At 39.9% G+C, this 16,767-nt stretch overlaps 2 protein-coding genes across 5 annotated transcripts in view; one reads left to right on the top strand and one right to left on the bottom strand.

The window, feature by feature from the left end:
- The window catches only part of mtor (mechanistic target of rapamycin kinase), an 86,509-nt gene that overhangs the window by 29,299 nt on the left and 40,443 nt on the right, over positions 1–16,767 (top strand). For all 4 annotated transcript variants that reach the window (XM_037104324.1, XM_037104323.1, XM_037104321.1 and 1 more), the window contains one exon: positions 148–293. In XM_037104324.1, coding sequence (XP_036960219.1) covers positions 148–293 — 146 coding nt within the window. The remainder of the gene's footprint in view (positions 1–147; positions 294–16,767) is intronic.
- angptl7 (angiopoietin-like 7) lies at positions 3,262–7,142 on the bottom strand. The gene is made up of 5 exons (XM_037104326.1): positions 6,356–7,142; positions 4,904–5,004; positions 4,600–4,794; positions 4,145–4,340; positions 3,262–4,024 (listed from the first exon to the last, which is right to left on the bottom strand). Exons 1-5 carry the CDS (start codon positions 6,717–6,719, stop codon positions 3,855–3,857), a joined length of 1,026 nt encoding a protein of 341 aa, XP_036960221.1. The 5' UTR covers positions 6,720–7,142; the 3' UTR covers positions 3,262–3,854.

Genomic DNA, 16,767 nt, shown 5'->3' with positions numbered 1-16,767 from the left:
AACAATCCCAATGAACAAATAGGTGATGACGTATAAGTTTGTCTGCTGTGTTTTAATATTTCCTTGAAAATTATACAGCCAGTGAGATGTTCATTACAGTTTAATTTGATATAGAACAATAACAATAAAATGTGTCTCCTTTTCCAGGGCCCTCTTCCCCTCAGAGATGATAATGGCATTGTGCTGCTTGGAGAGAGAGCTGCCAAATGTCGTGCCTACGCCAAAGCGCTGCATTACAAAGAGCTGGAGTTTCAGAAAGGCCCTTCTCCTCTCATCCTGGAGTCTCTTATCAGGTAGGATTCCTAAAAAAACTCAGAAAACAAACCCTTTCTAGAATGAGAAACAACTGTTGCCTGTGTAAATGGTTTGAAAAGTTTTCATCACAGCATTTGACAGAAAACAGCAAGCACACTTGTTTTTTATATGAATAAGAAATTACTGTAAAGTCCATCTTATTGACTGGTTGCGTATTCTTTGGTGCTAGGAGCAGTTAAACCTTCATTTTTTACTAAGTTGTCATAGGGGAGTCAAAGGAAATGTAGCGTCATACATTCTTGAAAGGTTGATTTTGCTTATGGCAAATAACGTTGTGGCAACTTTGAGATGGTAACATTGTCAGTGTAAGTGGGAAGTGAGCAATTGCATATTTCTTTTCATTCACTTCCTGCTGGTGTAGATTCACTCTCATCACAAAAACTGGGTTTGACAGGTGCTTCAGTGATTCACAGTTACTGCATTAGAAGTTATTGCTTACAGACAAACATTAAGCCATTCTTTCACAGTCAGTATTTTATCTAATAAATACATAAAGAAGTCACATTACACATCTCCCCCTGTCCTATAACCCTTTGATATCTTCTGTCATCTTTTCCATCCCCTCTTCTCATCCTCCTTTATTTCTGTGCCTTTGGCATGGCATGTAGAAATCTGTTTTCCAGGCATCTAATTGGACGCTTGCCTCCTTTTCATCTATGAGTGTCTGGACTTGTGTTTCTCGGGGGCCTGTTTTCAATTTCTCAGGAACCTTGATGATGATGAATGATGGGAGCCGGCACTGTGGTGTTTTCAATATCCCCATCTGGTTCTCACCTCTCCAGGATTTCCCATAAAAGATCCAGAGGCTGGTGTGCAAAAAGCACTGTGAATATCTGGCTCTACAGTACTGAGTTGCTGTATTTAAAAAAGAAAAAGAAAAAAAGCCATCATACCTGATGCACTCTTTTGATGACGAGGAGGCATCGTCACTTCTTTTTTGGTACATCATAGGTCGTGGTGTTTGTAGATTGGTTTGCGATTATTTCAGGAATTGTTCTTCCTATTCTCTCATATGGATCTTAAGTTAAAATCAGAGTTTTACATTTGAGAAAGTGTCATACTCATAATAATACATATTTTATGAGTTGTGCCTGGTATGAAAAATGTGTGAAGGATTTTAAGAAAATCAAAAGGATTAGTTTGTGGTCTGACTGTATTCTTTTAGCTTTGGAAAGGGTCAGGAATTTGGTCATATTTTCCCTTTTATTCCCAACAACAGAGGAACACTGTTAATTGAGCATGGCCAATGATGTTATTGGTACAGCATGTGTCCTCTTTAAGTAGACGTGGGTTAGTAATTAGTTTCTGTTTTATTAAATTTTGCTGAATTCAGTAATAACAGGTTGAATGTAATAACGGGGCTGGAAGCTGTTTGATAGGTATTATAAAGGTCCATAAATATAAAGTGCTCCTTTATTTACAGAAAAGAAAAAAGAATCTGAATTTGGTGATTCCATCTCCACTTTATCGATTTGAGTCAGGTATTATTGTATCTGAATTTAAAATAAAGTTTAGTATGTTCAGATGTACAGAGAGCTGCAAACTGTTAAGCAAAATCTCATTTTCTGTTTGTACGTTCTTTGAATTCACTACTCTGCAATTTAAGGAACCCAATGTAATGAAAGCCTAGTAGCCCTGCTTTGTACTTATTTGTAAAATTTGGGATGTTGATCTTTTGTTGTGACCACATCAGCATTGCCTCTGAAAAATAACAGAAATAGCACCTCTTAAATTCACCAGTATCACACCTTATTAAACTTTATATAGTTATTAAGAGCAAGAAAACAATGGCCTGTAATGCAGTTAACTTCAGCAACATCACAATGTCCAAGCACATTTATTTGAGAGCTAACATAGTGGATTGCACGCAGTTTATTATGACTGAAAGTCAGGATGCATAGGATCATTGTTGTATATAAAGTCTGCATCCCAGGTGAAAATGAGGTGAGCGTAAAACACAGAAATCAAAAGGACCAATTTTACAGAAACACACAATAAATGCATTTTATGCTAAGGCCGACATAAGCCTTTTATAAAGTTTGAATATCGTTTTAGATGATGCAGTGCAATCTATTTTTCCACACCACAGTTTCTGATTCTTCGGCCTTAATATCTGCTTAAGGAGCCGAGTGCTCGAGTCACTTTCACCAGATCATCAGATAATGACTCTGACTTTTGGAAGCCCTATTCACTAAAGATTCATTCTCCTGAAAAAACAAAACTATAAATTCCATCTGCATTAGTTTGGTTCTCTAAATGACCACGCCTGTCAGTGCAGCTGTGTTGTTACCTCTATGGAGACATAAAGCTTTAGGTCAATAGTAACTTACTCTTGTAGCTTCACTGACACCATCCGTTGCTCTTCAGGGTCTCCTTTTGTTGTTGGGGATGAGGTTGAACACGTTTAAGCCTTAGAATAGAAAGACCAGGTCATTTGTCACCATCCAAAGGTCTTTTTTAAGTAGCCTCTATTCCCCTCTGAAGGGACAGGATACATTTTCAGCTTTAATTAGATGTTTACCCTGACTAAATATGTCACCTCATAAAAGGAAGAGAATCTGACTGAGCCTTCCCATTTCGTTGAGCTTGTATAGGCAGTGCTCTCTGTCTTTAGGTATTTGAATGCTCGAAGGAATTCTTTGCTGTGTTCAAAGGGTAGCAAAATGGTGTCATTGTTCTTGATGGCAGTAAACCTTGAGGCACTGAACGTGATGGCAGAATGTGTGTGGTCTTCATTCCTGCCTTTGGGCATATGCCCTGGAATCTTTGGCCAGAATGTCAGGAGATCACCCAAGAGTCAGAGGTCGGTGGCTCAAGGCAAATGTGCTGCCATTATTGGACCTGACTGAGACCACAAGACCTTGCTTTGCTTTTAGACTGAGTTTGTGGCATTTGTTGCATTTGTCTTTGCTATTTAGAGATGAGATGTATTGCAACTTATTTCTTTTAAAAAATAATGTTTATTTCTATCACATAAAACAACTTAATTACATAGCTGTACACATATTACAAATCAAACATTTCCATAATCAATTCTTGGGGTTTTACAATAAAATGCAGCTTAATTCATAGGAGATACCTTTGGTGGTTGGTCCCATTCCAGCAAATTTCACTGATCCTTTTTAATTAGTTCCTACCAGTCCTTGCTTCTGTCTACATGAACCAGACCAGTCTGGACTGATTCTTGCTACTGACCAGAAATTGCTTGTGTTAACTAAAAAAAATACATCCTAGTGCGCCCAAAACAAATGAGAGAATGAGTCAAAATGCAGTAACCCATACGGTACAGTGGTAAAAGAGCATCTATCGAAGCTTTTAAAAAAATATCTTACTGATAAATACACAAAATACTACAATTTACAATCAAACACGGCAAAACATTACACATTCATCTGACTTAAAATCAACCAGACCATCACAAACAACATTTTCATTCCTTTTGCAGTCCAGGAAAAGCCACAATTCAGTTGAACAGGTATTAGTGAGATCTCTCAGCATTCATGCGTATGATCTTGATCCAGGACAGGCAGCCTAAGCACTCATGGTTGAAAACCCACTGGCCGGACCTTCATTTCAACTTTCTTGAGAGAGTAGTTGGATCCGTGCCAGCCATACCAAGTGATCCCATCTGAGCTCTTCGTGTGCTCACCATAGCGGTAGAAAACACCATTCAAGTTTGAGTCAGTGCAGCAGTTGTACCAGTAACCACCTGGAAGAATGTGAAGGATAAGAATTACATGTGGTGTTAATTGGATGGAAATATGTGGCTGTAACGCTGACTCTAAATGACAACATAGATTTTTCGGAGAGATTTTCTTTCATAACTTACCTCTGCGACGCGCAGCACAGTCATCCACACATTTGTCATTGTCCTTGTCGATGGTGCTGAAGTTGGTGTTGTTGTGGTAGCGCAGGGAGTCTCCAGCGTTCCCACTGTAGTTGGCGAGGAAGAGCTTGTAGCTGTTGAGCTCATTACCCACAGTGAAAAAGCCATACTCAGCATAGCGTGTCTGTCCTTCCCAGTCCTGCATTAAAAAACACATATAACATGATTAAGAGAGGGCCAGCTATGGAACCTGAAGCATACTGGCTCTCACATTCTGCCTAATGTCTGCAGAATTTAGGTTGATTTATTATTAATTTTACAGTACCAGAAGGTATAAAGGGCCGCTGTGTTTTTTCCTTTTACCTTTGGCGATGATACAGTTTATGTGTGGTTGACATATTCTTGCTTATTAGCATCTCAGCCAAGCTTAAGTGAGAGCAGTGTTTTCCAACACATACCTCCATCTCGATCCTGAGCATACTGGGCTGCCTTGTTAAACGGAAGATGTGCTCATTGCCCAGCCAGAAGTCTCCGCGGATGGATCCGAATCCATTCTTGTACTGCTTCCAGTCACGATTGAATGAAGTCAGGCCGATCTTGCGCCTCTGGATCAGAGTCCAACCACCTCCATTTGTGTCCATATCGCAGAAAACCTGCAAGTATTGAGCAAAATGTAATAGAATTCAGAGGAAGACATCCTCACACTTTACTAAAAAGTACACAAAAAAGACATGCTACACGCAAGACTCAAGTAAAACTTACATTCAGCTCAGGGGTACCCAGAAAGTCATCTTTGGGCAGTTTGTACTCGCCAGAGATCCTGTAGTTCTTGCTGTAGAGGGATGAACAGTCGTATATGGCATCTGGAAAAAAAAAGAATCTCGTCAGTTATACCAAAACCATATGCTGCTTCATGAGCACTTTTTGAAAAATGGGAATGTCATAAATTCAACAGCTTTTTTGATATATGGAATGATTGGACAGATGAAAAAGTGACCTTTAGCCCCACCAATAGCAAAATAGATCAAAACAGAGGGGAATGTGCATTGCATGGCTCAGATTTTTACATAGCACCCTTCTTCTCCTCCTGTCGCTGTACGGTGATGCCATTAATAGGGCTATGAGATCACTATGGAGCAATGAGCCCAATATTTCTCAGACTAAAGGTCTGTAAAAGACGTAGAAACCTTAGACTTCTTCTAATCTTTGCACGCCTTCCTGTTCTGCTCTCCTGCCTTTAATTTGCTCAAGTTCTAAAAAGGCCTCAGTGTTCCCTTTGCCAGTGACATAAATGTGGCCTTGTTAGACCACACAGTTAAGGTATTGAAATAATAAACTACGTCATGCCTGGTTAACCTCTCCACAGCAGCCAGTGCTGATTAGTTGTGTGTTAAAGTTCAGATGAATGTTGGCGATGATTCGGCTTTGATGGGGCTCATTATTGACAGCCCCGCAGATGGGACTCCACAGCTCCAAATTAATGTTTTTGACTGCTGTCAGGCAGCTCCAATAAATGTGTGCACTGTAATCTATCCATCGACCAATTCACAGCAGTTGTCTGAGGCCCTTGAAGTAATGGACAGGACTTATTATCGTTTTTCACAGCTAAAATGTTGTGTGTGGGTAGTTGGCCTCTTTGAGGACTGTTTTGGGAAATGTAGGTACTTGAATTCCTGTGAAATGACAGCTTGTGGTTTCCTCAACCTGCTACTTAGATACTTGAGTCTATCTTATCAATTAAAAAATGAGTGATCTTCCAAATGAAAAGGTGACCTTGTAAGGTTTTCAAACAGCTCAAACATTTTAAAAGCAGCTGTTTTTCATTCAATTCAGGCTACAGGCTACAAGAGGTTGCAGACAAATGGTACAGTTTAAGCATAGTTATACCAAAAACCTGAATCCATGTGTGGACATAATTTTAACACCAGGAGTGTGAGTTTGACAGCAACTACTCAACAGGTTGGAGAGAGAAGAAGCACGTAGCTCAGATATGCACCGAGTCACTGATGGATGAGTTTTACCATGTGTGAACACTTAAACTCTCTCCAGGACCATTTTGGTTTTTAAATTTAATGCACATGAATGAACTTCAGCCAAGGAACTTGTGAAGCTAAAACATACTTACATAATGACCCCACCAGCATCACACAAAACTTAGGCCAGTATGTTATTTCATTTCCTACACAATTGGTGCTCCAGAGTGATGATGCTCACCTGTTGAAGTCTGAGTAGCAGGAGACTGTAGAGTTTGTAGCTGCATGATCTCCACACGGTTGTTGATCTCTGAGTACTTGCTCTCTGCCTCCGTCACCCGGGCTTCTTGCTGCCGGTTCTGCTTGTCCAGCTCCATTATTTGCCTCACGATGCTCATCAAGTCTGTCTCCTGCTTGCGGCTCAGCTCCTCGAGGATGCTGGTCAGATTTGCCACCTGGACCTTGAGTGAGCGCACCTCATCGCAACACTGAGCCTTGGGAGGCTTTGGAGGGGCCATTCTCTTTCTGGGATTCTGGGCCCATGTCTCTGCCAAAAGCAGCACTGTGACCACCAAAGCCGCTATGCTCAAATTTACCTTTGCCATTTTCTATGTCAAGGTTCTTGATTTTCAAAAGATCTAAGTTTCACTAAGAGTTTTTGATCGCTTTCGGTGTTCAAAAGCAGCGAGTCCCCGTCGAAGGTCTTTGCTGTAAATTTCAAGCGGACCAGTTGAGTTGGAGCTCCTCTTTGACCAAAGGCTCACCCAGGCTCTGTCTGATGTCCTGTGTGTAGCCCTCCTCTGCCTGAACATCTTAAATATATTTTGTGTGCATGTGGGTCCTCCCCCTCTCTCCTGGTGTGCACCACTCACCGTGCTGACCCTCTCCAACCTTCAGGGTGGAGGACCTCTCCCCATCCCTCCTCCCCTTGCCTTTCCCCTCATCTTACTTTCACTCATTCCACAGAAGTTCTGCCCACGTTTCTCCTCTCTTTTTTTTTTCAGGTGATGAAGGTTTCTGGGCAGTAGTGAGTCTTTTGCCTCTGCCTGGAAGAGCTCAGGAAACAAACAGTGGCTACTGTCTCAACTTATTTCACTTCCACTTGTTACACTATGAAAACTGATTCCCTTGAGTACTGCATATTATTTACATTTTTTTTAGCTATACAGAAAAAATTTTTAACACTTGTTTTAGCCTCTAGAACTATTGTATGTAATTTCCCTCTCCGTTTTTTCACTTAAATTACCTTGTTAATTACAGATTTTACTATATCCTCAGGCTGACCATTTCTTCAGTAAATTTGGTCTACACATGCCAAGAGACGTGTGAAGTCACTAAGTACTCGTAATTGTAGGTTAAGTGTTCCATTGATGCTACCCTTTTTGGCAGATGTTAAAGCAGGCATGCTTTCCGCAGAGCCTTTCAGCATCAAATTTCAGAAGGGTGTTGATGGAAGTAGAAAGGCTTAGTGAAACCTTCAGGATAAAATTAGACGTAAATAAAGTTTTGATTAAGCGGAAAGAATTTGTTCAAGAACAGGCAGGCACAGTCTCAATATGCTGTGTACATGTGTAAAGCCTTTTGCCATCACACATAAGCTGCTTTTCTGAAGTAGCTGAATGTTATAATGTTAACCACTAGAGGACCATGGAGCAACTGAGCAGTAAGCCTGTGGATTTAATGGAAAACCGAGGGAATCGTCTGCTTATATTTTATTTCCTCTGTGTTGTAACATTGACAACACTGTCATTGGTTTACATGTTGTGTTGCCACTATAAAATAATTTCACAGTAACACTGGAAACATTAGGAGACACAGAGAATTAGACTCTTAAATATTCCAAATTTCTTTTCATTTTTCCTTGATGCAACTCTACTAGAGTTGAACTCTTCATTTTTACTGAAATTGCCCATACATCAACCTGAAATTAGAAGTGGCTATTCAGGTACATAATGCATCACTGTTGTCTATCTCAGGATTTTTACTGCTGCTTTTAGTTATTTGTCTAATACTCATGCATTGTATAAGGGTATGCAAAACTAAATACACCTATACACATGCATCGTCTAGGTATTAACTTTGCTGTCCTTGTAGATGTTTTGTAACCAGGGAACAAAACAAATCTGCCAAGATCATTTGGTCAGCAGATGCATCTGGCCCCCCCTCCCCATCAGATGGATTTCCATCTGGTCCAGTCCAGATCAGGCTAATTACAACAGTTTATCTAATAGTTGGTGGATTTGATATGATGACTGACAGGGGAGCACTCCAAGTCCAGATTTGAAAGGTACAAGTTAAAATTTCTAACATACCAACACTGGCTAAAGGTGACAATAATACATTTGCAGTGCCAGACATCAGAGAGGCCTTCTTGAATCTTAATTCTTTGGAATTTCTATCTCATCCCAACTTCCCTGAGGAGCTGCCAGCCCTGCCAACTTAGAGAAAATACCTTTGGAGATTAGGGCTAAAGAGGTTGTTGTGGGGTTTTGGGATGTCGGAGTATACCTTGAGCATTGAGACAATCGGTCTTATTTGACTTCTATGATACTCACTTTGGCAGTGATCACGCCACTGCCGAAGTGCCAAAGTATGCTGTAAATACAGACGTTGCACATTACTGGACATGGCTAAAGCCAAGAGATTCCTGTCAGTTTTTACTTGAATTTAGTTAACCAGTTTCTGGTTAACTGTTTCTGGTTAACTTTGTTTTTTTTCTCTTCTCCACATGGAGAGGAATTAGCTGTTTGGAAAAGGCAGGGATGATGATGTTTACATATTCATAGATTATGAATAATGTTGACAACATGCAGTTGTACAGTAGATGTATTAAAATGCAACATTAAACTACTTTGTTTAAGTCTGACCTTTGTATTGAAGTCCACTTGCATGGAAGTTATTGTTCCATTTGTAACATTTTAAAGCCTCCATGTTGGCAATAGTCGTGGCCTGGCCATTATGTTTTCGGATTGTCTGTCCATTGGTCTGTCTGTCACGTTCTTGTGAACGCCTCTAAAGAAAGCCTTGAGGGACTTTCTTTAAATGTGGTAAAAATGTTAACCTGGACTGATGGTCAAAGGTCAGTGGCACTTTGACCTCATTGTGTCCCATTCTTGTGAACACGATATCGCAAAAACACAGGAATTTCCTAAAGTTTTGTCCAAAACGTCTACTTTGACTCAAGATGAAGTGATTCATTTTGGTGGTCATGGTCACTGTGACCTGACAGAAGACATTTTTGGCTGTTTCTCAACAATTCCTATAATGATTATGACACAGTTAAGATAATAACATAATGAATTGATGATGTTTTTAAAGGTCAACTTCACGGTGACATCATAATGTTTTGCTAAAAATGCTCTGTCCATTATTTAACACCATAGCTCAGGAACCGCAACTTGACTGGTGCTAGGAGGCATACTGCCACAGGGCTAAAATTCTAGTTTGTAATCAGTCTTCAATAATCAGTACAATTCCCCTAGTTCAATAAAAGTGTGGAACCAAATCACTGTAGGACCACCTAAGTAAATACTTAGTTGCGATTTGAGACACATTATAATTCCTCAACATTTTGTCTGTATTTATTGCATGGTTTGAATGTCTTGTCAACAATATAAACAACCAGGATGTCAGTCAGTAACATTCAGTTAGATTAATTATGTAACTCATGAAAGCACAGACCAGGGAACTGAGGGTTGAGGTAATATTACAGCTGTGGAGCAAAAATAAAACTTCACACTTTAACCCTCGTCTACCATCACATTACATAATCTTGCATCACCAGCGACGCCTGTTTTTTTTTTTTTCTTTAAACCTCAGGCTCTTTGTGTCCCTCCTGCCAAATGTTTGGCGGGCGTACCTCACTTTTCCTCCATTGGTCAGGCGAACAAATAAGGAAACAGTTTAGAGCGCTCTGTTAAGCATCATCTTTGTGTCACGGGGACTGCGGTTTGGAGCGCAACTTAAAAAGTATGACTTTCCTCAAATTCCCAAATATTACATAATTATGAATGGTCTGTTATTGCTTTGATGTGTCACGGAGTAGAAGTGAGATATCTGGATGTGTAAAGCTCTTCCTTTGCCCTGTCACTCTGCTCTCTGGATGTTACTGGCCACAACCGGTTATCGCTCTGCAGTCTCTCTTTAACTCACTGCATGCTTTTTAAATTGTTTTTAAAGTTGACATGTGCTTTGAATTGCCTTTATTTGTTTTGATGTTTAAAATGCTTATGGGAGTAATACGCCATTTCTCATATCAATACAAACGCAATAGGCTGCCTTCATGTTCAGTTTGCTGATCCTTAAATTGATCCTCCTCCTAGTTTACCCCCATTTGACAAGAAATAGAACAACATTTTTATGTTAAACATTATGGTTCACCTCATTATTCATGTGCCTCAGTCACGTGTACCAATAGGTGCTTTTAGCATACAACAGGAAACAAATGTGTTAACAGTAACATGAAAGGTTCAGCTACCACAATGTTCTCCTGGACGTTCAGTCTTGCCTTTCCACTGCATTTGTCTTGAGATTATATCTACCAGGGAGAAACTATTTAGAGTAAATTCACTTAAGATGAGTATCTTTGCCCTGATATGTTAAATGTAATTGTGACAATTTCCTGCTCTGCTGCCAACAAAGAAACAGCTTACTGGTCTTACATTTAAAAGAATCTGTTTGCTCTATATGTATCATGTTCCCCGTAGTTCCTGTCTTGATAATGTTTCTACAGTCACAAATGTTTCTCACTGTTCAATAATATGCTCGATGGTGTGTGGTGCCTTTTGACCTCCCTTTAAATTTTAACCTTAAGTCAGTCATGTGCGTCAGTCTCTTTTGGAAAAATTTGGATAATTTGCCTTCCTGGATTTTCTCATCGCACTAGCTGCTTTGTGAGTCACATCTCACTCTCCAGCAATGCATCCCAGCGGCATCACTTTCCTCTGGTCCTGGACTCTGTCATTCGGTGCTAGTACACAAAGGTCCAGCTGGATGCTGTTTTATAAGTTTAGCATCACGCTGTTTTTCCTTTCCAAACAGCTTCTTTTAACACCTTTTACCCTCAAACCATGTCTCACCAGGCTCTGTCTGAAGAATGCACGGTTCCCCTTAACATTAGAGGACTTCACTAAACTTTAACCAAAGCTCCCGTCTTTATATGACTTCCTTGGGAAGCCCACACATTTCATTGAACAGATTTTTTCCTTCTCCTTTAAGACACGTTGGAAACCCTGCTGTGCAAATTGCCGCAGTGATCTATCTTTGATAAGTACAAGCTGACAAAACGTGTTTTCAGTCAGAATATACTCACAGACGGCTTTTGTGTCCCTAAATACACTGGAAAATCATTTTGTAATCAAAGTGACCACAAGGGCCAAGCTGTCAGCAGAGCACTCATGGGTTCAATTACAGGAAAGGCAGGAGGTGAAAGAAGGAGCCAGAAGATTCCAGGGCTTCTATCTTGAAAACTTTGAATTACATAACCTTTATTAACAGTAACGTCTTCCACCTGTCTGCTGTGTTCACACAGAAGATCTTCATTTGAATTGGACAGATTTTGGTAACAGCTTATTTCAAGGCATCATTTTGTTCCCTTGAGATTATTACGCTCACCATTTCATGAATCATTTATGTATCCTGTGTTAAGACTAATCAAAATATCAAAGCTTGAGGTTACATTTCTCATCTTTTTACAATCTTGGATCATCACAGCAGTAATATGGTTTTGATTAGTCTTTGAAGTAGGAATAATCTAACACAGATCTTTGGCATCTAAATGAGGGAACAGGTATGAGAAATACGGTTGATATTCACTGTACAGCAGTGATCTGATTGTAAAGACTGGGTCATATAGCCTGTTTTTTTTTCTTACTGAAGAGCCTCTTTACCATATCAGTCTCTAGTAGAAGACATTACTGGAAAGCCCTTATAGCAGCAGTGGATTTACCATGATTTGCTCAACTGAGAAAACCACCAAGTTTGCTGGAGTACATTATGAAATGGATACTCTTGATTTTGGAGTTATTTTCTAAAAGTCTACCTGAATTACATTTTTTTTCCTTTTTCTTACCAAATCAACATGGGATAGATATTACCTTGATTTTAAACACCCGAGGCAAGCAGCTGTCCGACTGTGGATTTGGATTACAAAATAACTCAAGGGTTAAGGAACTGCAACTCAGTTAAACCTGGTCACGTGTAGGGGCAGAATAAACTGTTCCATATTTTCCATAATGAAGGAGTTGGTATGCACCAGGGCATCCTGCAGCTCTGAGAGTGGCAGCCTTCATGCCCTGGCAGGCCTTCAAGAGGTCTAGTGGCTGAAGCTGGTGATGGCTACCAGGTGGCGTCTGTTTGCGGACCCCGGCCAGTCAGCTGCTGTCTGCTCGCCACCCTACAAACCGGTAGCAGGGACAAACAGTACTGCAGGGGAAGAAGGTGGATTAACCACGATCCCTTTAGAACAGTTCTCTGCTTTGTGTAAGCACAGTTGGCCATGTGGCACTGCTTCAGAGAGACGTTTCGTGACAGTGGGATGTAAAAAACAGTTTCATCATGGAACAGAAAACAAAAACCACTTGTGCCACAAAGGGATTCCATTGTTTCTGGTTAACCATTAAATGTGTTTAGCTTTGTGGTTTTGATCTCAGGCATTAAGTAGGTTTTGCTATTAATCAGAGTTGGTAAAAATATAACAACTTTTGCTTTCAACATTAAGCTGTAGAAGCCCTTTACTGTAATGATTCCTCTCTATGCATTTAGAAACGATATCTCAAGGAATATGAATACAGTTGAAATATATAATACTGTAAACATCTTTGCCTCTTTGGCCAACAGCTGGTGTTTTGTTACTTCATGACACTGGTGTAATTTGTTTGTTTGAGTGATACATCTGCACCCGCTGCCTTTTTTTCCATTGTTTAGAAGAAAAGTGAATTACAGCATGGATCGATTTCAGTAGAACAAAGAAAAAATAAATATATCAAAGACCTGGCATCTTTCATTGGAAATATTTAATGGACAATTACAGTGAAAACGTATTCAATATGAAGCCCACGGAAACTGAAGTCTTCCAAAAAACATTGTATATGGATCCCTCTGTCAACATAGCAACAGCAGCTTTCCAATGAGGTAACTGTCAGGACGTTTTTTCTTTTTTTTAGGCCACCAGAGACGCTTTGTTCTGTTGGCCTTTTGACCTGAAGGTGATGAACCCGGGAGACACATTCTGCAGTGGTGTCCCAGTGTGGTGATAGTGTGGTGTAAACATGGGTGGAATGGTTTCTCCGGCTGACGTCTCAATGGCCTCCTAACACGCCCAACTAAATTGAGGAAATAGAAAAACAGAGGAAAGTTTGGTAGAATTATGCAATAGAAGGAGTGACTTGTTTTCTTTATGTATACAATTTCAACAGGGACCAGTTTGTTCAGTTGGCATCGCAAAACATTTTTAGACTTATGTACACTTTAACTGTTTAGGATGCCACATTCCAAAGGAGTAAGATTTATGGTAAGCGTCAATGACAAGTGTATTTGATCGTCAAGATAAGTCAAGGGATACTCTGAAAGAATTTTCTCATGCTGCAGCATCTGCTTGGTGACGAAACAACTGCCTTCTTGTCTTGACGTTTTTCACAAAAAGAAAGACAAAGGGCCAGTCATATGAAGTCAGTGATGACTCCAACCCCCCAGGACTATCTGGAAGGAAGTAGATGACTGAGGTAACCATGCATATCTCATGCAGTGATGCATGTGATGCTGCTGTCTCTTAAGACACACAGAGGCCAAGATCTGTATTTGATGACAACGTGTTGCTCATCACTGCAATAGATAACCTGTGCATGACAGGCTTGAAAATGTATGTGGTGTTCATGCATTACAAGTTTAGGATTCAAGTCCTTATTTTAGATGGTGTTGACTGACACTGCACAGATGTGGTATATTTTGTTCAGGTACTACCTAAACGAGAGATGGAGCATTGGTTATGTCTCAGCATTTCTCGAAGCGCTGTAAAACTTAACTTTAAATGCTTTACAGTAATTTCCGTTGTTTGGCTTTAAAAGTAATATTTATTCCATTTTAGAGCCAAGAGGTAAGACATCGGTATCAAGAAATACTAAATTTGTACTTGGTACTGGTGCACTGGTTGGTTATTATGACACTCCATCATTTGCTACTTTGTCAATTAATCTTTTTCTCTTTCTACATTTTCTTTGTTTCCTTCTTCTATTCAGAGGTTTAGCTCATTTGAATGCCTTACTTAATGCATGTTTATTTCTCTCTGTGTTTGAAAGGGGTTAAAGAAATAAACCTGTCCCGCCTTGCCCTGCTTTCATTCATCATCCGCTTCACGTGTCAACATTCAGTAGTACAGTATCGTTTTCTTTCAGAGCTCAGTCATGCTGCTAAAAAAAATATGCAGCTGAAAAAGTAGGAATGTTTTGGACCCATTAATGTCAATCATTTTGTAATTGTCCGTGACTGATGTCTGAATCGGATTGTCGGTGCAACTTTTCTGGACAGAGAAGGAAAAACAAAGCAGTTCATGCTACATTGGTCTCTGTAATCCAATAAACAAATGGTGATCATTTTAAGGGTTTCAGGGAAAGTCCAAATGGGTACAAGGGCCTTCTTGATATTATTTTTTTTGGTAGACCATCAATCTTTCAATACTTTCACGACTTGCTGTTATTCAAAGCAACATTATGTAACTTTTTTAACTTAACAAAACAACTTCAAAAAACATTTTAGTGTCTTGTAAAAGAGTGAATGGTGTCTCTGTCTAAGCCACTCTGCCCCTTTATCACTTGTTTCTGCACTGTCTATCTTCAGTGACAGGGTGGGATCACAGCATAACATACAAGTTTTCAACACATAACATTGTTATGACAAAATGAGTTTTGTTTTAGTTAGCACCTGCATTACATCTAATTGTTACAGATCTGGGATCCGTATTAATGACAGTGGTGTTGTACTCAGCGACTGTGGGAGGTGCCAAATTGCACAAAATGCCAATTTCTCCGTAATGATGGTCTTCTCCATTTAAACTAGCCTGTTTACTTAGTTCCGTCAGTCATTTTACAGAGGTTTGAATATTTCAAAATTCAATCTTTCATTTTCAGTGTGTGTGATTATGCCTTCAAGAATCAAGAGGAAGATTTACTTTTCACCCTGGAGGTACCTGTACCAGCAGAATAAAAAAAGTTCTTATGTAAAACAGGTTCTCTTTCCTGGCTCTATGTGGCAACCCCTACTGTGTGACATATTTTCTGGTAAACGTGAGGTCATCTTGGATGGAATATTTTTTCCATTTGAGTCTCTCAAATTGGCCTTCTCGTGTCCTAATGCCTCGGGAAGTGTTTGTTTCAGAGACAGTGGTTGGTTGAAGCAGTGTATGTCGTGCTGTCAACAATGTTCTACCTCCACCCGTTTCTCATCTGTAGTCTGCACGGATGGGGCTTGTGCAATGGAAAGAACTCCCCCAAGGTGCTAGGTAGTTGGGTTCATTCTGCTTTGGAATATTGTTGATTGCATTTTGGCTGCCCCAAAAATGAACAGTGCTCTAGATGCGAAGGTCAGAGAAGTATCAAGCAGCTAGTGTCATTTTTCTACTTTTCCAGTAGTGGTGCAAATGTAAGGCTCAGTTGTGTGAATTATTGTCCTCTTAATGACTTGTTGAGGACTAAGCCCTCGTGTTGGTGTCTGTAATCATGCCTCCAGCAACCATCAACTAAATCAAACCGTAAAGCAAATGTCATATCTTGTCTACATCTGTGATTTCTAAACTTTTGAACTAGACCGTTTCCTAGATTTTTTTTGCATTCCTTGACAATGCACTATACCTAGGTTACAACTGGCACCTGGCTGAGAGGACCTGCAGGGCAGATGTAAATACACCTGTTTTGAGTAACAAATCAATGTACTTCCATTTTAGGCCTCTGGATAACCTTTGTTCAATAATACACCGATCAGCGACAACAATAAAACCACTGACAGTTCAAGTCTCATTTCAATGCAGTGTTCTGCTGGGAAATCTCGTGCACCACCTACCCAGACACTGTCACAGACTAAGTTCACCCCTCATGGTAGCAGCACTGTCAGTGGTTGTAATAAACTCTTAAGAAATATCCTAACTTTTCAAAACTATTACAAAAGCTAACGTGAATCAATTCAGTGGACCTTGATTGAGTCTGTCCTTGATCAGCCTTTAGATATCCAATTCCATTTTGAAGTTATTGTGTCCAACATTAAGGAATGGAGTCAGCACTTGGCAAGCAAAGATCCCAAAAATCAGTAAGGATCAAGTGGATATCTTTCTTATTAGATTAGATTAGGTCTAGTAGTGAGGCCCCTTTTTTCCTCTTTGTGCAATGCACATACATCTTCTGTTCTGTGGAGGAAAATACCTGCAATTTTCTCGGGGGCCATGCTCTCTCTTCAATGAAAAAGCCAGCCACTTTAAGTCGAGAGGGCGATTGTGGATACATTATAGAGTTTAACATTTGAAAAATAATGTATTCATTTCTTCTCCCTCTTGCTTTCTGACCCAGGGTAATTATGGCTAAGTGTATTATATTAATCAAAATCCAATGTATACATGCTGGGTTAGAGTTTACAGAGTGATAAATCGCTTGTGTTACACTCTTGAGACAT

Source organism: Acanthopagrus latus, chromosome 7, assembly GCF_904848185.1.
Source record: "Acanthopagrus latus isolate v.2019 chromosome 7, fAcaLat1.1, whole genome shotgun sequence".
Classification (NCBI taxonomy): Eukaryota; Metazoa; Chordata; class Actinopteri; order Spariformes; family Sparidae; genus Acanthopagrus; species Acanthopagrus latus.
This window is presented reverse-complemented; position numbering and strand designations above follow the sequence as displayed.